General features: G+C 52.2%; 2 protein-coding genes across 3 annotated transcripts; one reads left to right on the forward strand and one right to left on the reverse strand.

The window, feature by feature from the left end:
* Positions 1-1383: 1383 nt before the first annotated feature.
* Positions 1384-13952, reverse strand: LOC100908290 (uncharacterized). Of its 2 annotated transcripts, none has more exons than XM_018641412.1 (4): positions 13865-13952; positions 3591-3772; positions 2576-2791; positions 1384-1895 (listed from the first exon to the last, which is right to left on the reverse strand). In XM_018641412.1, the coding sequence occupies exons 2-4, from the start codon at positions 3643-3645 to the stop codon at positions 1786-1788; spliced, it is 381 nt and encodes a 126-aa protein (XP_018496928.1). In that variant the 5' UTR covers positions 3646-3772; positions 13865-13952; the 3' UTR covers positions 1384-1785. The 2 variants fall into 2 exon arrangements, with proteins under 2 accessions (XP_018496928.1, XP_003748367.1); XM_003748319.2 differs by lacking the exon at positions 13865-13952 and adding an exon at positions 3890-4264.
* On the forward strand, positions 13284-23497 carry Culd (CUB and LDLa domain). The gene is made up of 9 exons (XM_029112869.1): positions 13284-13302; positions 19090-19164; positions 19308-19530; positions 19646-19821; positions 20675-20868; positions 21003-21204; positions 21331-21489; positions 21726-22906; positions 22985-23497. The coding sequence occupies exons 1-9, from the start codon at positions 13284-13286 to the stop codon at positions 23306-23308; spliced, it is 2553 nt and encodes an 850-aa protein (XP_028968702.1). The 3' UTR covers positions 23309-23497.
* The last annotated feature ends 21 nt before the right edge of the window (positions 23498-23518 follow it).

Below are 23518 nucleotides of genomic sequence, written 5' to 3' on the forward strand. Positions count from 1 at the left end.
CCACGCGCAGCTAACACGGGGAACTCCAAAGGCTCAACGCAAAACCTGAAGCCTCTCGATCCGTGATAGCTCTTGCAATTGTATCCTCACTACGAGGATCGAACCGATCTGTTCCATCCATGAGTGGGGCGTGTGATCCACTTTATATCCAACTGTGACCGTATTGCTATTTATTCGGCCACTCGATCGTACCTCCGAGCGTTCCGCAACGCACCTCGATCGGACGTCTATGCAAATATCGCCCAGCTTACCGTGACGTTTGCGACACGGAAGAGACGTGACGAGGAATCATACCTGCGGCTTTCTCATTCAAGTCTGTCGGGTGAGACGCGGGACCTGCAGCGTCGGTTTTCCGGGGACGTAAGCGAGGTCTCTCGGCCTTGTGGTAGAACACTACTCCGATGTCTGGAACGGATCCCATAGCTTATGATCATAATGCCGCTCTCGTATATCGTGATAGTAATGTCGTATAAAGCGACCGTAGAACAGCTCACAAAGCAAGGCCAATATTATTCCGTTAGGTTTATTGAAACGCAGTAAACATTCGCTGGTATTACCGGCATCGTCGCGCGGGCGTCTGCGATCGGGAACACGCATGTCGACCGCGACCCGACCGGATGCGAGCGGATCGAAAGATAGTACATCTCTCGGTGCTCAAGGTCGGATGGGACTGGTTTGCACTTGGCCTATTGACGCCGATTTTACCGATTGACCAATGACGTCGTCCCCGGACGAAGCGCTGTATATCTTTCGGATGAATGGGAGAAATTCTCGACCGTAGATATAAAAACAACATATTCCGACGACCGACGCAGAGGAAGCTCGGAAGCCAATCCTAAAACGTCGAGAGTGCATCATGCGAAAAGACTCCTCGCTCGCGTCCTGACCATCTTCTCATTGCGTCGCCCGGTCGCACGGTCGCTCGTTCCCTCGTCCGCCGGTCATCCCTACGGCCATGGAAGGCAACGTTTGCGAATGGTGCCCGCATCTCGAATCGACTGCCACTCGGCGATTTGTCCAATTTTCGATGACAATCACGAGTCAAAAACATCAGAAGAAGGTCAGCAAGACGCAACGCGTGCGTCTGACCGCTCGGGGATTCGGTTCCGCTCTTGATGGCCGGTGATCCGGCTGAAGTTCCAGAAAGCTTCTTTGCGGTCACACAATAATGGATTCGGACAGAAGTCGATACAGCGGTCGCTGCGGATTCCGCGACGCTGATCTTTGTTTCTTGCGGCCTTATCCGACGCCGATACTTCGTTTCAGGACTCACTCGGTGAACATACGATGGTTGTATAGATATATGGCTGGATGGACGGACAGAAACACGTACCCATCCATTGGCACACAACGAACGCGTCCGCAGAATACGAAACATTTAAAAACATAGATTTTCAATTTTATTAAGGAGGTAACATTTGACAGGTATAATCACCATTCCCTCCATTTTTCCTATCGAAGGAACATTCGGCCAGTTCGAACGGCAACGGAGCGTCTCAGATTTCGAGCTTTTGATTTTCGTCATTCAGCCTCCCCAGAGGCCTCCACTCGTTCGCTGATCGCTCAGTCGTGTACGTGGAAATGTCTTCGCGAATGTTGCTCGATAAACGTACATATGTCACTTTCGGTTTATTGAGCTGCTGCGATGAGTCTCGCAGTCTCGCTCCGTCATTCATCGGAATCTGCTCCTGTATCAGATTTCCGCGGTGCTGTATCAACATGAGTGATCCGAATAGAGACGCACGATGGAACACGATGTTTCGATCCTACGGCGGTCGGCTGTACCTAATGAAGAGAGTCGTCGGTGCAATTCGTTGCGGCACCCGCTTTCTCGGGGGTTTTGAGTTCCTCGTTGTGACATCCAATACCGTCTCGGTCCTCCAAGCCGAACTTGCCTGAAGAAGAAACCAAAATTTGAACGATCGGGACAATCGGTAATCATCCCAGAAATGAAATCGGTTACCAATTTAGTTTGCGGCTTGCGGAACACCTTGGGTACGAGAGGATCCCAGGATTGTCCGAACCTGTATCGATAGGATCGAAGATCGAATGGAGAATCTCGACAGTATCTACTGAATCGGGGATGAGACGTGGGGATGGAACGGACAAAAAAATCAATTCAGTCGATCGCTACCGGATACCGAGACACGGGGCGAAGATAAAGAGATCACGAAAAGCGAAGTCCAAACCCTACAAAGGCTGGAAAAGCAGAGACCCGATTTTATGACCCTCGGCCCCCGTTGAGAAAGCCGTGGTCGTTATACACAGATTAATTACCGAGCGTGTTCGTTTTCGGCAGCAATAAAAAAAAACTATCGACTGCCTATATCTGTGATGCCTCGGCGCTAAGAGATTTTCCAGATGTGCGTCTTTACGTTCCATAGCGGGACTCCGAGAGGCCCGCACTAAAAAAAGAGCAGGGGAAGAGCGGGCCGCTCCGAGCGACACTAATTCTCCGCAGCTTCGAGCCGAGCGGCTGATAGCGACGGAGGGAAAATACATCTCATTCCGGATGTGTCTCCCCACGACCATCTACAAACAGAGCTCTTCTGGTCGATGACAACTATAATCTCACCTTCTTCGCACGTGGGGGAGTCTTTTTCATCGTCTTCGTCTTCCTCTTCGTCGCTGGGAATCGGGGTTGGGGGACGACCCGCAACGGAACGCAATTTGGACGCGTCCAATTGAGGATTCATTTGAATGGGAATCTCCACACAGCGGTCGTCGTCGATTACGACCGATCGACGTCGAGGGGACGTCAAGTACGAGTCAACGTCTTTTTTGTCGAGGTCTGGAATGGCGGCGAAGTTGGCCTTAGTTGTGTGGACAGGACGTTCGGTATCTGTCTATCAGAGCGCACCGCAGCCGACCTTGTCAGCCATGTACCAATACAGGCGCGCGAGCGGGTACGCAAGCCAGCGAGCAGACGGTGCTCGTCTTCATTTCTCTTTTTCTCTCGATCCCGATCGAGCGACTTTTCGACTGGTTATCAGGAGGCATCGCTCCGTCGAGCGACTTGCTATCGATCGCTGCAGCGACCGCCATTTTTGCAGTTATAAAACGACGGACAGACCGACGTTGGAAACGTGACCGAAATATTGAAGTCGGGCCCCGATGTGCAGGAGTTCCCCGATTCCACCATATCCGAATCGACATTTCTGAATGGACATGGGAACATGTTCGGCCAACAGAGCGAACCACCAAATGAAAGAGAGAGCGTTAGGTTGCGATGACAGGAGTTTGGTGATGATTCTCAGACAAGGAGAGAAATTATTTTTCGACATAGATTTCCGGAACTCGGGAGGAGTGAAACAGAATCCATCGGGCTCGGGACTAAACCACACCTCCCATTGCTGGGACAGATAGGGGAGTGCTCAGCGATCAGAAAATTATCGAGAATTCGCGATTCCAGTCCATGATTCGTCCGATCCAGTTGAATCGCTGCCAAGGGGGACGCATCAAGCATATTCCAGCCAGCTGTATCGAAACTATCCTATAGAATATTGTCGTCGGGGATCATAATTGTAGACATCCAGGAATAAGGAGAATTCATCACTTCGCGCCTCTCATCCCGATTCGAAAACCCTCACCTTTTCCCAAACTGTCACTCGCCGTTGCGAGAGGAGATCTGCTGGTGCTCGCCATGCTTCCTTCCTGTTGGATTTGACTCGAGTACTATCTCCTCGGTCGTAGTCTTCCAGAGGCAGTGAAGAACCTGGTCGGACTATTCCTCAATCGACTCGCAGTCAGGAATTTCCCAGGATGCGATTACCTGGAAGGGATCGATTCGAATCGTTATTCCCTGATTCTCACCCTGTTCAAATGTTGCTCACTGCTCAAGCCTCTCGAATTACAATATTATTCCCGTCGATTCCGATGTCTCACGAACCACTCTTGACGCGGCTCTTCGAGGCCACAGTCCTTCTCGTCCATGCGCACAAACCGACACAAACAATGCGGCACGCCAGATACGATACGGACCAGAGCCGATTTCTCCACACGATAATCAAATTGGGTGCACTTTCCCACCGAGCTCAGATGTCAACAGAGTTCTCGAGCCCATTCGGAATGCGGCACTTCTGCGCGAGAGTAGGTCACAGCCGAGTGATGTCCGCCACTGTGACGAGAGGAAAATTCGATGGAAATCCTCGAGTTCACTCAGAGCTGGTCGGAGTTTTTCTCCAACGAACGATCAGGCGAGCTCCCGATGCGCGCAGGCCGAGGAATCCAGCTGCTTGGAGCGAATGGTGGCGATGCCACTTCTGGTGTTGTGCCGGCGCCTTCTAGCTAGAGGCGGCAATGGTAACGATGACGGCGGCGAGTACTTGTCTCCGCAGTGATGTCGCTATCTGATTCCGCGCATCGTGAAGGTGAACCGCTTGAGTGGAGCTTCTTGTGCGAACGTCCTCGGTCGAGCTTCCATCCTTTAAGCCCCACCGTTCGAGAACGCCAAACACCGCAATAGGCGAATCAGAAAGTCGGGGAGGCAATAAAATTCGGTCGCTTATAATGGGATGATTAAATTAGGGCTCACAGGAAAACAACAACAACAACAAGCTGTAGTCGGGTGGATGAAGATAGAGTCGTAAAGTCCGGACGCTTCCGTGACACGTTTCTGTGTCACTGCCTCATGTCTCGTCAAGCCGTCCAGCCGCCCGTCAGTCAGTCACTCAGCTTATTCAGTCTAACGGACCGTCGGTCGGTAAGATGGTCGAGGGCTGCCTCGTTGGATCTCGGTGGAAAACATGATGTTACGGTGTTTCGATTGAGCTGATGATCTAGAGAGGAAAGTTCCTCGAATCAGTTCGTGACACGGCGCTGAACGAGGACATGCACTCTGGAGGAGACTCCGTACTCTTGGAGCAAGCAACAACAACAAAAACAACAACCCTTGGTAGAGTGATCCAGGAGTCCCGCGGGAATCGAGGTCTGGGTATCCGGAGCGGATGTGATCCGTGAAGTTCTTCATCGAACAGCGAGGAATGTTCTTCTGCAGGGACAGCGCCTAGGAATTCGGATCGTTCGCCGGATCGGATCTGAATGGGCTTGCGTTTGAGTAAACCATCGAGGAGCCATTCGCGCCCTCCGTGACAAGGGGAGACGACGAGCGATGGCATTTGGCTCGAGCAATATCGAGAGCTGTCGTCGTCGCAGAATACGCCGTAGCACGAACCGGCCGAAAAACGATTAGCGGTTCACTTTGATGGATGTACAAAGTGTCCTGCACTGGGCTTCTAAAGCAGTCGACTCCTAAATGGACGGCTGAGTGGCTTTCGAATGATTGGCGAACGTGTGAACGTATCCTCTCCTCGTGGAGTTTCTGAGTGCCGTTTAGATGGTAGTAGAAGGTAAGATATCTCCAGCTCCCAACGGGCTCCATTCGATAATCAAAGCCTTTGGGAGTTCACAGCCAAAAAAGAAAGAAGTCGAGATGGAGGAGGAGTGGACTCCAGGATGATTCGATTCCGCGGAGATGTTCAAATAGTAGAGCTGTCGAGCTTTGACCTGACTCAGAAGCCAACGGCTGACGTCGGCACAATAAGAAACGTTCGAACTTGAGGGAAAAAGGTAGGATACGGGGGGAACGCGACTTCCTTCGGGATTTCGCTCGAGTGCACGGTTCTCTCCCAAGACGGATCCGCCCTCAGGCGTAAGACCCGTGCTCATCTCAAAGCGCGAGAATCCAGGGTTGTTTTTGGCCGCCCGCAGTTCCCTGATGAGGTGAACGTCGTGATATTTTATGCAAATCCATGCATTTCAAGAGTTCCTCGGTGATTAAGGGAAGTATGCACTCTGAGGCTAGGCTCCGAAGCCTGCCTCCGCAATGACCCACGCGTCGAATTAAACTCATAAATCTCAGCGTGAGTCCACAACTGTGAGATTCAGACGCTTCCGATATAGATAATCGATATCGAGGCGGCTAAATTTCGCGCTGGCAGCTAAATTCTCCGATCAACAAGCGCTCCAAACCTCGGTGCCGTGGGCAGGCCTTCGAGCCATTGTGAGTTGTGAGCGACTGACATCGTCTGGTATTGCACGAGGAGCTGAACCGATTTCCCTTGTTCCTCAAAAATGACAGCACCACCAGACACGGTATCTGCAAAACAGCACCCTCAGCTGACCCTACCGAAGGTCAATCTTTGCCGTTGGTCAGGTTTAGTCCAATCTGACCGAACGCAGGTGTCCTGACGATGCAGAGCACGATCTATTTCGAGCGTTGACACGATTGCGTTTTTCGTTCGGAAGTTTCGTACGGGACATGAGAGCTGAGCGAATAGGGGGAAGTCCGCACTCAAGGAAGTCCCCTTCCGCGCATAAGGATTCCATATTCTAGCAGCGTACCTGATGCTACGTTTTTTTCTTTTCGTTCGTCCTGAGACTCGAGCCGTAGGCGAAAATGACCGAGGTCTCGTCGTCACGGCGTCGGAATTCTAATAAGGAACCTCTCGCAGGACCGCGTGCCTGAGGAACTTTCTGCTCGGTCAGAGGAGAAAGTCCACAGCGGCTGTCCGCTCTAGCGTACTAGCACTTGACAGTTCAAGTCGACGAGTCAGAGGGAACTAGTCGGCGGAATTGTGCGTGGGAAGGCGGCTTGCTCACTTCTGCATTCCTGGTGTCAAGGTAGGGCGACAGACATCTAGCAGAATCGCACGCGAAACTATCCGCGCATTTCGCTGTGATCCCCGCTAGGCTGCGTTTTACATAACACCAGCAGACGGGTGTCACTATTCGCGCGCGCGCGCTCGTGACTCTACGCGCGCTAGAAGATCGGGACACCTGAACGGACAGACAATTCCCATCGGAGTCATAGTGTCAAGCGCAGCGAACGGTGATGTATCGCTCGCTGTGAGGGATGATGGAAGCGTACCGGTGGGCCTTGATTTTGAATCGCGATCCCCTCTACTATCGATGCGCAAATCTGTGACAAACTGTCTGATGACGTGTGTGCGCGCTCCTCGGTCCGCTTGAGCGGCCCTTAGCCCCGTGTGTCGTATGGGTTTGAGCCAATAGCGGCGCGAGGCCGAAAAATCCTTGCGGTGAGGCCATTCTTCAAAGTGCGCTGCCGCAAGCCGACTTGGCTCACAAAGCATCCACATAAATGAATCTGAGGAAATATATGGATATATAAATATGAAAGGGGATGACAAAAGGGTGTGGTGTGGCAAGTATTTCGAACGAACGAGCCGTTGAGCGGGCGACCGATCGAAAAGACCGCGCGAGCTCGCGGATACCATGCGGCGACGCGGTGCAACAATGCGTGTTCCTTCTGCTATTTTCGGAGGGAGTGTTCACGGTGGACTTTGAGCTGTTGCCGCTGCCAACACCGCCGCCATCGTCACGACTACTTGGCCGTCGTCGAAGAATTCCCGATCGCTTTCCAGATAATTGAGATGCACTTCTTCATAGATTCGGCACGGTCACTCCCACAGCCCCCTCTCCCGGCTTCCTCCCTTTGACTCTATTTATTATTATCGACCCGTTCAATTGGGATTTTCTACCTCGCGGAACTCACCACTCGATTAGGCAAGCTCGCCTCTGTCCCACCGAAAGAGTCAAGGCCGGAGACAAAGGGTGAGAACACGTCGAAACAACCGCTGCGCCGGTTGTTTGCATTTCAAGATGCCACAAGGAGATGCCGATCGGGATCCGACAGGCAAGCGACCCCGCAAAGCGAAATGGCCGTCAAATCCGACTAACCGTCACGGAGCGGAAGACTGTAGATTTCGATCTTCGCACATCTCTGACTGTTCCAGTGGATTCGAAGAATAGAAAATAAATGTCACTGTTCTTCCATTCAACGGCGTATCGTTGATAGCCTTGCGGGCCCACCAACGCTCGCGTGCGAGAAAAAGAAGAATAGCGACTCAATGATCTTACGGACGCATGTTTGCAACTGGCTTGTCCGCGCTCGAACGCGTTCGATAACTTGCCTGAAGTCTTCAATCAGCTGAATTGGATCGCAGCGTGTACACACAGCGCCTCTGACAATGCACTACGAACTGAAAAGTGGTACAACAGCCTCTCCGTACGAATCGCATAGCACCTGAATAGAAGCGTGTATCAACGGGCCGATTGCATGCAAATTCCTATTGTTCACTAATTTATCCGAACAGAATGCCTCTCTCATGAGCTTTCGTGCCTCGCTCGCTCTCTAGCTCTCTCTCTTGCGAGTCATTCGTCGGAGCAGATAAGATCATTGTCGTTTAATTGAACTGAGAATCCGCGGATATGCGACGCCTTGCGAATAGAATTTCGCTCAGATTTCACGGAAGTCCTTTTGACCGTCCTGCTGGACGCCCCCCCCCCCCCCGGTCTCGCGAAGCAAGCGCGAAGAAGGTCATTCGATTACTCCCCGTAATATCGAACGAAAATCGCTCATACAACACACGTTCGCATAGCCCGCGAGAAATTCGGTCTCCTCGACGCCGACGGCACGTAACCCTTTCCAGCATACATGTCGGCCTCTGTTCGGCCCTGCTGAGTTCTTTGCTTCGGTGTTGGGTCAAATATTCACACCGGACAGTCATTGTTGCGGCTAAGTTGCAGTCACTTTCACGGCTCAAGTGCGCCAAGGAACTGGACTAGTTCGCAGACACGTGAACCAGAGGTCAGGGTCAGCGCTAATTTGACTTTTACTCCATCGTTCCCCACTTCGTGCGTTCCTCTTTTCGCTCACGTCTCCGTACAGTGTTTAAGGAAAAGTAAAAATCAGGGTTTCTGTGTCAGGCGTCCGCGTTTGGTACTGCGCGAGAAAAATCATCGCTGTCTCCTGAGGGTCGTGAAGTGTTTACCGATATGCATTTCGCCTACCCCGGCACTTCGCCGCGGTCAGCCAGAGTCCAGTCAGTCTTCCTACAGTCCCTAAAAATCCATGGAGTCTGTGCGGTGCCGGGCTGCTCGCAGGGGACATTGTGACGCGCACTGGGCGGGCTCCCTCTCGATTTTGCCTCGTTCTTTCTTCGGATGGATCGAGTTCCCAGAAGCGGATGCCCTGCGAATTTTCGGCGCCCCGGAAGTCTCCAGCTTAGGATTCTGTCGCTGGCTCTTCGCTCGGTGGCGTTCCGCTCTACGCCCACGAGCAAGGACCGGGCAAGAAGTCGGGATTTCCAAAATGTCGTCCCGCCGAATTCCTCAGTTCTGGTCTCGCATAGATTGTGACAGAGGAAATCCTGGAGGACCTACATAGTTAGGTTGTCACTCAAGTCACGTTTGCTGTCGTCGCGTCCGGAACGGGACAAGCTGGCGACACGTCGCGGGCTCTACTCGATGTGAGTCTATACCATCGGCTCCCTAGAAAGAATCGGGAATCGCCGGCAGCGTCCACATGATGATGGATATTCAGTGTTTCGCGAAGAGTTTCATCTCGTTGGCGCGGCGGAGACCCCGTCTCCATCGCTAGATGTTCGGGTTTCCGTCATCAGAGCTCGCTAACCTTCCGAGAAAACTGTGCCCGCGACCATCGAGTTGGTGAAAGCCGTCGGTCTTTAATTCGCCGCAGCGGCTCGCTGTGATGTGTGTTGAAGGAAATCCCCGAGTCCGATCGATTGGCGTCCCTCGCCCAGAGACAAAACAATTCCGCTCATGTCAGAGAGAAAATAACTATTAGGGATACTCTCTCAAGAATGATAATCGATTTGAGATCGGGATCCGCCGCGATACGTCGATGGACAGAACTCGAAATTCGGGACTCGGATTCGGAATTCCCCAGAAAAAGATCATCCCGGAAGAATTCACAGCACTCCGGAAAGGCGCGCGATTTGGCAGGATCTCCCGATTGGCGAACCTACGCTCGCCGAATTCTTTGGCAGCTGTTTTCTCAGCCGGAGGAGCGCCCATTCAATAGACAACCGTCATATTGGTAATCGACTTGGCAGAAATCAATATCTACCAATCATCAGTTGCGGTTCTTTTGTTCGCGGAACACCGCAGAGAGAAAAATGCGGCCGCCCAGATAGAGGTAGGTAGCGACACCACGCCTCCCTCCCTTTACCTCTGGAGCTCTTCTTCTGGAATCTGCGTCTCTTGGGAGGAAATTGTCCGTTGTGGACTTTTCACTAGATCCAGGCCAAGGCATAAACACTCGAACGAGCGTCCGAAACACATTCGAATCGAAGCGGACGTCCTGAATATCAGGTGGCTCTGCTGAGACGAAACTATTGGACTCGTGAAAGCACTCGCTCAACCTTTGCGAGCGCTTTTCCGCTACCCACAAGCAATCGTTTTCTTACCGTGAGCCCTGCGACGCGAGCAGTCAGTCACAGGCCGGGAAAGAGCTCCACGAAACCTCACAGCCGTCGTTGGTGTGGACTGTTTACAAATGACATATCCGACGCGCATTTGTTGTTCTAGCAGAAGCTCTGACGTGACAGAACGTTTTGTTATCGCTGCGTGGGGCGGGCAGATCGACGGACGGACGGAGTGACGGATCGAGCAACCGACCGACCAACTGACCAATGAACAGCTGAATAGCTGACCAGCTTCGACCGTACGGATGGTCGAACAGCCTGACGTAACTTGTTGACTCGCCAAGGAAATTCACGAACACGACTGATGGTCGCACCGACCGATTGACTTTCTTACTGAATAATTATTATCATTCAGCAGGTTTTAGTAGGGACAATTGTGATCCGTCGACGTCTACGCATCGGAGCTCGAAACGAGACATCGTACGAGTCGCCTTGTGTTTCTATTTTCATCTATTTAATCTCTGGCTGATTTGGCATCCGATTTGTGGACTCTCTAGAAGCTCCGAGAGGTGGCCTATTCAGCAAAAAGTCGAGGAAGTGCGCTCCGGAGATCCCCGGTGTCGGTCGCCGAGAGCAACAGCAACTGGAATCGACAGCGAAGGGGAGCTCCTGACAGCGGGAACTGCAACAAGTTCAATGAGATCGAGACGGGTCGTCTGACCTGCTGAAAATGAATGTCCGAAGGGGACGGGATGATCTTCCATATGAATGGGAATGAGACGACCCTGCGTCCATTAGCAGCGACGGGGGATCTTTCTACTGATCGTCGCCACCGTGGACCGTCGCGTGTGGCGGCCACGTCGAATATAGTGCGCGCCTTCATTATCCAACGTGGGGAGCCGCTTCGACTCACAGAGCGAGCAGATCCGGCGAAGCTTTCCAACACCGCGCTGGATAAGGAAACTTTGAACAGAATAACCGAGTTGATGCCAGGACCCTTGAGACCACGCGGTAATCAGAAGCGGACCCCGTGACCAAGAAAATAATCCCCCCAAGGGTGGGCTTCGAGGGACTGATCGAGTGACATTTTCCTCGTTGTGGGTTCGACCAAGAACGTCAGGACGGAACTTCATCTCCACGGGTCGGGCGTGGGGGCGGGCTTTTCGAATTTGAACGACAGGTTATCGAGCGTGAAATGGATCCTTTACTGGCCAGCGTTGCTCCGTTCGCTCCCTCCGCTAGTTCATCCGGCACTCCCTTATACGTCCGTGGAGAGACATTCTTATTCTTTACTCTCCCTCCTCGCCTCCGTCCTTGCAGACTTCCTGCTCATTCTCGTCTCTTTTTCTCCTACGTCCGATGCGTCTTCTGCTGCTTCTGCCACCTTTGTTGTTGGTTCTCCTCCGTTCTTTTTTGCTCTATCGGTTCTTCTTCACCATTCGGAGGCCCTCCGTGGGACCCAAAACACGTAGATATGAGTATACGTGATACATCCAGAATTCTTTATTCAATTGTAGACGCCAGTGCATTCAGATGGAGGCTCGAATAGCTGTCCTCAGAGCGTCGTTGCCGCATCCCGAATATCTTGCCCTGACACCTCTTTCGCTTGTTTTCCAACGACCGGATCATACAGCGATACCGCTGAGCTCTCTGACAGCTAGCCCATCTGCTCGTCCGCCGCTTCCCGTTTCATTATCCAGGCTGAGCCCTAGGCGAGCCAGACCTCTATGCTCCCGCGTACACGCCGGCTCCAGGATGAGCAGAAAATTCCAGAAAAAAATCAACCGTTGACAGCAGCGTGTTTTGAAGACTCTGATGTCCGGTCGGGCCTGTCCGCGCACGAGACGCAAGCAGAGACCGAGCCGAAGGGAGGGCCGTACTGGGAACGACTCCCGACGCTAAATGTGCGAATTCGAGAGACGGCCTCGACATCGGACCTCTCTCGCAGAGCTCTAAATTATAATGACTTCTCCCAACGGTTCGACAAGAGTGAGTTCGCTGACGGGATCGCTTCCATCACTCTCGGTCTAGTCCCGATGGGCTCGCTTCGATCGGTGTGATATCCAGAATTCTTGCTGCGGATCGAACGAATCTTTCCCTGGTGAATCTCTCTGGATTCGAGGCGCCCCTCTCTCCATTTTAGTTGCACTCGTAGTGCCATTCCAGGAGACCTCAGGGAGGTATCGCGGCCGAATCCCGACGCTTCGTGATTCGCCACGAGTTGGTGTTGGCCTATTTTTCCTCGACGGAAATTAACACGTATTGGCAGACCCATCCCTTGGACTTCAACGAGGGGAATCTGGGGACGGATAAAGCAGAAATCCGTTCTCTCCACGCGGCACTGCTCTGTGTGACCTTACCGTTGACGCAATCGCGCGAGCATATGTCCCGGAACGCAAGCGAAATTGATGTACCACCCACCCATCTGACGCTAGCATTAAGTAAGACAGATAGAATCCGGACCGTTGGCGGCGGCGGAGGAGCTGTCCGAAAAGAATGAAGAATTGTCTCCGGAGAACGCGTGGGAATTCTTTCCGAATCGTTCTCTCTTGCGGGTACCAGCCGAGTTTATATTCGAAAAAGTCTAAAAGTGAATTAGGTTTCGAGCGGCAACCTTGGCAACCATTGAGCGGGTTCCTACTGTACCCGCACAATGACTCCTTATCTGTAGCACGGCGCGTAAATCGGAGCGAAATGCTGTGATGCGCCGCCGTTCTCTCGACGCTTGGATCATTTCTTCCAAGTGATCGAGCCACGAACTCCATTCTCTGGGGACGCTTTTTGAGAAACGATCGAGAGCTCTTTTCGGTCGAACTTCCATGGGACCTTTCTAGATCAAGCTCGAAGACACGGCGTCACGGAGAGATTCTAATGTTCGTAACGTGTCCGGGAGGAGATTGAGACGTGGATCCCCGCACAGTGCCGACACTGCGTTAATGGGTGTAATAAATGTAGTTCCAGCAGATTGAATAGGCTCGCCGCGGTGCTTTCGAGAACGGATCCTCGGGAAACTATAATTCTAATAATGGAAGTTTTCTCCCCTTGCAGACATGAAGTGAGACGGTGGAAAACACGGCGATAGGAGAAGACGACGCCATGGATTATATGCGTAAAGGTGAGTTCTGGGCTCTTCGTCCGCTATGTACATATAATAGCGCGCGCTTTGCGGTGAGCCCCGTTCAAGGTATTACGCAAAAATCCGCGTCGGCTGCGACCCACGGCGGGAAATCGGTCGCTTGGATAATTCGTGTCGAAGTTTCCCCGAGGAACAAGCCGACATCCGAACAAGTGAACAAAGAATCTCGAATAGAATCCGATCCGAGTGATAATGACGAAGCTTCTTCGAACAAAGTTCCGTAATATGTACCAGGAGTCTCGCGCACAACATTGTTCGCCGCACATTGAAGTCAGTAACGAGTAAAACGAACGGTCTACCCGAACGGTGCTCGTTCGAAGCGAGAATCCCGGGAGATCTCTCGTTTTCTGCGGATCATTGACTTCGGACCTCGGAGGACCGCAACCGCGTAGCATGTGTCAGGCGAGCACGAGAAAGCCATGTGTTGCATTCATGTGTAATCCCTAGACAGATGACGAATTCCGAAGTGCAGAATCAAATGGGGACGAAATCCCGCTGCTAATCGGTGGGGGAAAAAATCGGTGCGGAATCTCGAATTTACCTCGATGAGCAGTATCCGCAGGGAAAACTCTGTGAGGGTGAATAATCTCCACTAACACCAGCACTGTGGGAAGCCGTTGAGGATCTGCGGCAGCCGGAGAGCATCCTGCAAACTCTTCTCGATGGGAGAGGGCATCGCAACGAGGAAGAGACGGCGGCAGCGGCCTTCAGGGGTCCTAGACTGAGCGGCCGGAAAAAAGTAACCGAACGAACTCTGTAAACTCTTCTCGCGCTCCCATTCACGCAGTCCACCTGAGTCCGGCGTATGGCGACTCTCATCGACCGTTCCCGGACTGATTCCCCGCCTTGTCGACAGATTCCATTCCAAACTTTGCTGAATCCCCCCGTCGAACGTCAGTCTTGCCTTCGTTCTCGTGCTCGAAGTTCGATAGCCCCACGGAAGCGCACCCTTGGTTCGCGCCCCGAGCGGCAATTAGTTAGGCTAAGTTGGCTCGGGTCGCACCGTGAGGAAATTCCTTTGTTACAACCACCAAGGCCGGCTGTCACAGCTGACACGGTGAGCAACAAGGCCGAGGCACGACACCCTTCATGTCATCCTTTCTACGCCTGAGTTAAAGGACGCTTGAGCCACCGTCGCCGGGAGAAGTTTTCGCGTCACGTCTTCTTTCGCCCATGTAAACTTCGGAGTCACTGCCTCCAGCGACATACTTACAATTAGATAACACGCATACGAATCTGTCATGTGCTGTGGTGGATCCTGTTCGTGCGATTCAGACACCACCCCCGCGTGGAACAGTTCCGCAAAGGAAGTCTCGCTCGGACATACGTATGTACGATAGCGCTTTATGTCATTGCGAACGTGAGAGCCACGACAAGCGGTATATTAGCCCAGATCATGTCCTGCTTTCGGAAACCCGATGGAACCCGTTATCAGCGTATTGAGATCGGATGACCCGCAATTTATATGCGCGACATAAATCCCCGTGAAATCGTTCTCTGCCGAACGCAAGGCCGTCCACGAAACTCTCGACCGTATCAATGAAACGTTTAACCGCGTTGAGCGGACGCTCGACCGCATCGAGCGAACAACCTCAGGGAGGGACTATCTTTTCTGTTCTGGATAAAAGGGGGCGGACTCGGAAGACCGCTACGTTGAGCTGCTCATCCACAGAGCCTCGTTATCCCCCCGGTGCCCAGATGATTCCGGGATAAGACAAGGGATCTGTTGATTGATAGCCGTTGCGTTGTAGAGCAGCTCGTTTGTTGAGTCAACTTCAGCGAAGAAACCCAACCACTCTCATCGATTCCGATCAACGCCCTCAATTGTACCACCGTCCCCGCTCCATTGAAAGGCGGGCTCCGCCGTGCCGCTGGGAAAGATAATTCTGATTCGGAGCTCATTTCGCGGGTTTCTGCTGATCAATGAATTTATACGCGATAATGTCGATCACTATTCACAGTCACGTAACATGTACCGCGACCGGGAACGGAATAACTTTCGGGAGAATATTTTTCTATACCGGGCCTGCGGTGTGAAAGAGAAAAAAGCTTTTCTCATGGGCCGCTCGTGGAGTGGCTCGCAGGCTAGTTGACCTTGTGTTGTAAAGGTGCGCGAATCCGGAGCGGTAAAGTCCGACTCTGTCAGATTTCCTGACCCCTATCGGACCGACCCAACCGAACGAGCCTTAGACAGAAGGAAAGATCAGCGAACAGACAGCGTCCCGACTTAGTCAAGTTTATGTGCGGAGCGGGTGCCGCGAGGGAATTTTATCGCACGCGGATTAGCGTTACGAAGCCATTCGCAGAGATAGCTCACGTACGTATAAGAATCTGAGGAAGATGTAAACTATGATTATGGCGACGCGGATGAGATAGTATTAGCTTCTGGGTTTCCGTGCGGGGTTCTTTTCTGCGAGATACCGAATCTACGGATCGATGCATCGGATTGACGCGACGTGGCATCCGGCAATCGATATACCCATTTATCTCCCGGGTAGAAGACGAAGATGATAATAACAGCAACAACAACAACAATTCTTTCCCCCGATAGTCGACGCGAGCGTATCCTACAGCTGAAATCCCTAGCCGAAACCCGTGGCAATATTGTCCAACCGGTTGACGTTCCGTTGCAGGGCGGAATCGAGAAACGAAAAGTAGAGCTCAGTCAGAACCGCACCGCCCAGCCGTCGCGAGAAATCGCAAACCCCTCCCTGTATTGTCTTTATGGGTCGCGGTGACCTTTCAGAAGTAGGGTCGCTTGCTGAAGAAGTTAGCAAACGTACCTATACGAATCGAAGACGTGTTCAATACCTACCCTGTTGTACGAACTCACGGACAAGGCGGTGTCCCGGGGTGTGTTCATCGGTCGTATCGTGATCTGCTCCTAGCTCACCATTCGAAGGACTTTCCCAGAGCCGCTGACGACTTACAGCAGGAAACGGGGCTCAGAAGAAAGAATGCCAAACATCATCGATCTGATGAGAGTCTTAGCTTGATCGGATTCAGCAGCACATTCCGAGGTGAATTTCGATGATCCGCTGGTAATCGTAACGGCTAGTCAATCTCCATTGATGACGATGCAGGCTCGGCGGGTGAGGTCGTGTCTTTGCGTTCACTATGTCGAGTAAGTCGAAATCTTGAGTTGTTCTCCGGGGATCAGACAGCGTAGTATGACGTGTGGTCTGACACGTCCCATGCCTGGCGATGTTCATTCCTCGGTGGGAGTTTCGTCAGTTCGCTCGATTCGCCTCAACCGGCCCACCTTTCTCTAGATGCACTCAGATTGCGAGAAGCAGAAAGTTCACTTTTGTCCGCCGAGGAACTCGAAAAGGTGGAGAATATTTGCCTGGAACGCTATGGTAGTCCGGAGCAGAATACAACGATCAGCAGAGCCGTGTCGAAAATCGTAAACGAGAAAGACTCTACAACTACTTGGCTTGTCGCCTATGGGAAATTCCGTGTTTGTAGCTCATCGTGCGCTTCTCACGAATCAACCCTGTACGCTTCTTTTGGGTACGATAAGCTCGCCATTATCAAAGGGAGCCTAATCAGAGGACGCGTGGCGTAAGTTCTGCTCGTTTTCTGACAAAGGTCAAATTTGCAGTCTTGGTGATGAATTTGAACGGGGGGTAATAATCTTGCTCAAAGAAAAATCTCAAGTCCCTGAGAAACTTCGGAGTAAATTATGTGTGAATTCATATTGAGCCGATGTTTCCCATGGTGTGCCTAACGACTCCTTGCAGACCTCTCGGCAATCTTCGGGGCTCGAATGTCGTGAGACATAAAGTGAACGACTTCAAAGGCGACTCTGTGCGAGTCATTCCTGAAGATCGTATCAACAGCATAACGGACATATTCAGGAGACATCGAATGTCAGCTGATGTTCGAATCTGCGCCACCATAACCCGAATTCTTCGAGATAACCGTGGAGCCCGCAGATGGCTCATTGTTTCGGGGAGGAACTTTTTCATCAGTGCCGACCAATCTCTCCAGAATCGGAGCATTGTCTATTTCGCCGAATACGCGGCCTCAAAGATAACCGTTATCCGATCATATGTGACGCAATGTCGATCTGGATAAATAATTCGTCCCCGAATCCACCGAATATCATCTCGTTGAGCTCGAACATCGGCATCCAAACATCAGCCACAGATCTCTCGCTCTTCTCTCCTTACAAGATGCGGATTTTCGCATTTTCATGCACTCAGCGTCAGATCGCGAATCGAAGATGAACCATGAACGCAGTGAAATAATTCTGCAGATTGAAAAGTGATGAATCTTTGTCAATTGTTTTCCCACCGATTATCTGGGAGAGGGGTCTGAACCCGATTCACTCGTGAATGACAGACGCCCTTGTTTCCACCAAATTCAATTCTTGCCGTGACTAAAGTATGAAGAGCCGACAAGAGAACTTCGGCTCGATAAATCATTCGGACGACACAAGGAAACTGCTGTCGTCGCCGGTCAGAGAGTTTCAATATTCTCGTTGCGACAAGTGTCCCGCCACCCCAATTCGTAAACGGGTCGGTGTTGACGTGAGCGAAATCGGCATCACGAGATACGCTCATCACATTGTTCTACTTGGAGGCAGAGCTTGCGGCGGCGATGATGGTGGCCGTACGACGAAAGGGGGACCTTTGAGGGTTCATGAGAACGTTTTTTTTGTTTTGACAGAACTCCTAGTTGTTCGTTGGGTCGGTGGGTCAGTCAGTCAGTCAGTCAGTCCACCAGCCTCTTGGCTGCTTGGCATTCCGCGGCAGCCTTGATCGTGTCCTGAAATCTGACTCTTTCTCTTTCGCCAACTGACTGAAATTCGATCAGGTCCAGCAGTATAGCTGCGTGAGGCCTAACTTCATTGATACATCAGGGAATTGGGGTGATGTCGAAGACTCAAAGTACACGATGAGACGAAAGAGAATTAGAAGTTCGGAGGACTACGGGATTTAGGATCTGATTTCAGTTCCTCGCGAGCGCCTCGGAACTTACGCCAGAGGTTCATGCTGCGAAGCGTTTGAGCGTCAAGTGCCTCGCGCTATTGAGCTCCTTTTTGGCAAAGGTTTTTTTCCGTGACCCTCCCCCCACGAGCTTCACTTTGTGGACTTTGAGCTCTCTGATATGTCCACTCCGTTATCCTCTTTCCCTGAACTCCAAGTGTATTTTCGGCTCCCAGTTCCAGTCCCCAGGGCCATAAGTAATCAGCGGTATCTGAGCTTGGACCCCTGGTCGGGACCTTCCGAGCGGGAAACAGACAGAGATTTGAGGGGTAGCCTCATTCGGAAAAGATTAGAATATGCGGAATCGGGTGAGAACTCGGTTCCATCCGTCGGAGACTATCGAAGGGAGTCTTGAGTATTAAATCTCCCTCCCGTCAGAGGTCAGATTCAAATATCCGCCGCTTATGCTCCGGCTACCTCTCGAGCGACGTCGCAAGTGCGCAGCGCAGCGCAGTTAAGCTACTGGATCGAACCTGCCAGACTCCTCCGATGAAAATTGAAAACCACGAAGACAGATACGGAAAGAGACTAGATGGAACGGGTTAGTCAGCGATCCGCGGGACGATCATGCTCTTCCCACGCCGGAGACATCCTTCGGCTACCCCCTCAGACGCATATTGATTCATTAGGAGGCCATCGGCCGTCCATCGATAGTGGGAGTGAGCTCGAGTGAGCTTTGACTGGACAGTTCTGAGGCCGAGAGCCGAAATAGATCAAATTCTGTAAAACCTTACGTCCGCGCTCCATAAAGATTGTACCCTTCTATTTTCAGATGTAACCTGCGTTCTGCTGCTTTTGACCATCGTGAGCTGTCTGGATGGCAGCGCCCTCGCGAGACCCGACGGAGGTGAGTTCGAGCCGTCTGCCTTTAGGGAATCGTCTCTTGACAGTGTTGCTCTTGATCACGACGACTTAAGATTATGCAGGTTCCCATCGTGACGAGGTTTCTTCCGGAATGGAGTGCCCCGCTAATTCTTCGTTCCTTCCCAGATCTGTGCAAATGGATGAATGGACGCAAGTACTTCATCGCGGTCGGAGAAACGGGCACGATCTCAGTGGCGAACGTCACGTCGCAAACGTCGGCCCACAACGAAACTTGGGGTCGGATGCCTCAGAGGTGCTCCGTCGAGCTCATTACTTGCCCGAGCTGTCACTTCCAGGTGACGGTGGATTACCTCAACATTCCCACCTGCAGTAACAACGGGAAATGCCGGTACGGAGCGGTCCATGGTGGAGAATTCTCGAACGATATATTCCGCGAGCACGGATTCCAACGCATGAGGTGGGAACTACCCAGGCGGGGACTAAGGAATGGAAATCTATTTCAGTTGCGATTACGTATGGTTGAAAGAACCCACGATAAGCCGGCTGAGCGAGGAGCTCTGCGGCGTCAAGCGGAACGACTCGCGCATGGTGTTCGAATCGATGAGGAAACTGCTCTCGGTGGACTTTCTGTACTCGTACTCGTACACGGACGCCTTCAGTCTGCAGGTGACAGCGAAAAGTTAGTATTCCCCTCGCTGAGAAGAGTTCAGGAGTCGATCGGAGGGCACGAACTTCGGGTATAGAGAGTGGGAGCGACTCGAGCGAGGAGAACTTCTCACTCAATCTTGTGGCTACTCGTTGCCCGATGAGAACTTCGAGAGATGAGTCCAACTCGACGAGATGGCATTCGGAGTCGTTCCAGGCGCTCATGGAGAGTTTTCTTCGCTTCTGACATATACGAAAACCGATCCTATCCTTTGAGTCCGAAGTTTCTGTGACTTTTGCGAAAAAATGAGGCACTAATGAGGAACTTTCCCTCTGCAGCTTCTTAGGACAAGATTTTCTTTCTCTGTGAAAGGGGGGAGGATTCTTTTCACGTGGGATTTTGAGCTATTTATTTGGACGGGAGCAGAGCGGAAAAAATCCGACCCGCTGACAATCTTCTGATCCACTTTTCGTCTATTCTTGATGGTGTCAAACACAAGAGTAGAGATATTCGTTGGAGCTATCTAAACCGAAACCGCATCGGTCATCGGATACGGGCGATGCTTGCACCAGTTTACGCGCAACCGGTGAAAGTTTGCGTGGGATATTCTGACCGAACCGGAATGGCGGGACCGGTCGAGAAAACACCGAAACGCCGACGCCTTCAGCCATTGTGTCTCGTGCGGGAGATGGCGACGGACGTCTGTGACAGATTCACTTAGCGTAGGGGGAGGCAAGCAGGAAGCAAGCAAGCAAGCATGGAGGGTGGGTCAGCGAGTCGATCAAATGTCAGCAGAACCGTCCCGGGGATTCGCTTCCTCGATTCCATATACAGCCTCGTCGCTTCGTTCACGTACCATTGCTCATGGCGTTCACTTCGGCTGCAGGTAACGTCTACGTACTGAAAGGTCAAGCCGACTTTTACCAAGGAGCTTCCACGGGTTACATCAAGTCGCCCCATTTCCCTCTGCCGTACCCATCGGATTACAGCGTGGAATATCAACTCGTCAATACGGATCCCCGCGGATTCGTGCAGCTAGTCTTTACTGACTTCCAGTTGTCTCCATGGTCGTATATTGAGGTGAGGCCTCCAAAAATTCAGCGAGCGTTGGCGGGGGTGGGAGATTCTGTTGGGGGGTTTCGCGAGAGGCGATAGACCGTTTCGTTGATTGTATTTTCGACCGAAACTCATTGTCTCATGAATTCCATCCGAAGGTTCTGGACACCAACGGCACGCGCATAGATGTGTACAATGGAAACACGTTCCGACCCCCGATCGTGGTGTCATCGGGCGTGAATCTCACCGTGAAATTCAGAGCGAACGACGAATATGCCAACGCAGGGTTCCGCGCCAAGTACACGTTTGTCAATTACCCCGAGAAATACTGGTTCAACAAACCGTCAACAGACTGCGGAGGTAAGTTGTCGATCGTGGTGTTGGCGTTGTCCTCTGCGGAATCGTCCGACTCGGAACAATCATCCAGAGTGTTATCAGAGAGGTAGGGAAATAGATTGTCTTCTACAACGACGCCTTGTCCGACAGGTATTGTTGACGATAGCGGCGGAGCCATCACAATGATGAACATGGTTGCTCAGACTGGAACGCCTAAGTCCTACGACTGCATTTGGTTGGTGAAAAGTTCTGCCCGAGAAGCTTCCGAAAGCCAGATCTCGATCAGAGTCGCCCAATTCGACGAGATGGGTGAGTAGTTCTGGGTGCTCTCGGTCTGATTGGGACGCGGGTCTCCGAACTCGTTTTCGAACTTATGATCGATTATTCCGTTTCCGGATCTTTGACCGGGCGATCTAGTCGGCACCGAGAGGGAATCAGCACTCGCTTCGATTCCCTCCCCCTCTTCCCCCACCTCAATACTCCCGGGAAATTCCCGGATGGAACTCCTGAAGTCCTAAAGTTTCGATTCCTCTCTCTCTGTGCAGGTCCGCAGTCATCTCTAGAGATCAAGCAGGGTCTTACGTCTGGCTCTTATCCGCTCATCACACTGAACAGTCAACAACAGCCTAAAAACCAACAACACGCACAGGAGTACATAATTCCCGCAACGTCAGGATACTACATCCGTTTGAAAGGCTCATTCACGAATCGATCGCGACTCGCGGTCGTTTACTCCGTCTTCACGTTCGACACTGCGTGCAACGAGACCAATCAGTTCATGTGCGCCAACGGTCGCTGTCTGCACCCGTCGATCCACTGCGACGGTTTCAATCATTGCGGGGACGGCAGCGACGAAGTCGGTTGCGATGGCAAAGTCATCTTCGAGAAGCGACTCACAGAGGAAAAGAAGCAATCCAAGGAAACCCTGCAGTGGTGGACGAACTTGACGCCCAACTACTATTTTCCCAAGCCCGAATCGACCGATTCGTACAACGGCACGAACACGTTGATCCTGCTGACATCGCTCGCCGGGCTCGGGATGTTCATTTTGACGACGATTCTCATTCTGATAAAGCTCCGGAAACAGCGTCAGATCGAGGCGCTGAACCGAGAAGCGCTCAGGAGCATATCGGAATTCGGCGACGGAAGACGCATCTACCCCGGCGATATTCCTCTTTTCGATCCGCCGCCGACGTACGACGACGTAATAAAATTCTACATGCCCCCGCCGCCAGCGTATTCGACCATCGATGAGAACTCGCCGACTTTGGCGAGATTTAACGCCGCCAACGGAACTCTACCCGGCGTGGAAAACGCGGCGTTCACGATGATTTCGGAAAGCCCGCCCCCGACGTATCGGGAGGCGACGCATAAGAACAGCCGGATACTCCGAGTCATCCTGCCGTCGAGTTCTGCCGAGCGACGTCACCATCGAAGGCAGAAAACCTCACCAGCCAAAGCCCGCTCGGCGCACAGACGCACCGCTCAGCTGCGGACTCGGAGGAACCTCGAAGCGAGCCTCGTGGCCGCGTTCCTTCTGGACGACCGCAGGAAACCCTGTCAGTGTCAGGGCGCGTGCTCGTGTCCGAGCTCGTCGATGGGTGCTCCGCCCCGCTACCAGGACACCCGACCGCGACCTCGACCGGATTTTAGACGGCCCTTGCACGTAACCCAGGACTCTCTGAGTTCGGTGAGTTCGTTCGGGTCGGCCATTCCGGATCCCATAGTTCCTCGAGCGAAAGAGACCTCGCCGTCGACGTCGTCGTCCTCGCCGTCTTCCGGACCAAAGCAAATCGTGGCGCAGATCGAGCTCCAACGCCCAGAGGAGACCGCGGGCCCCTCGCGGGTTCTGAAAACGGTCACCAGACCGCCACGTCCACGCCAAATTCAACCGGCGCTGGAAAATCCGGCTGCCGTCAACCTCAACAAAACACCGCCCAGTAAAGAGCTAAAAGATGCTGGCAAACGCGAGAACGAAAAGCGAAGAAGTCCCAAACGAGCTCCGATCATGCCTCTTAACAGCAGGCTGCTGGCGTTCGAACTCGATAGAATAACCGTACTCGACGACGTCGTCCCCGACGAGATTCCTTCTCAGAACCAAGAGGTTCTGCAGGCAGGTGGCAATTAAATCCGATCGGAGTCGATTTCCGTTTTGTCATTGTAAACTATGGAACCGAAAAACGATAGCTACTGAATTTTGCTTCTGTGTTGGATAATTAGGTAAAGCGAAAAAGATGCCATTTTGTTCCGTGTATATATCGTTGTGCGTAAGATCAATGTGTACAGACGGAATGCGGGAAGGAATTAATTCAGATGACCGGTTACAAGTCAGTGTTTA

This window comes from Galendromus occidentalis, unplaced genomic scaffold, assembly GCF_000255335.2.
Source record: "Galendromus occidentalis unplaced genomic scaffold, Mocc_1.1 scf7180000077530, whole genome shotgun sequence".
Lineage (NCBI taxonomy): Eukaryota > Metazoa > Arthropoda > Arachnida > Mesostigmata > Phytoseiidae > Galendromus > Galendromus occidentalis.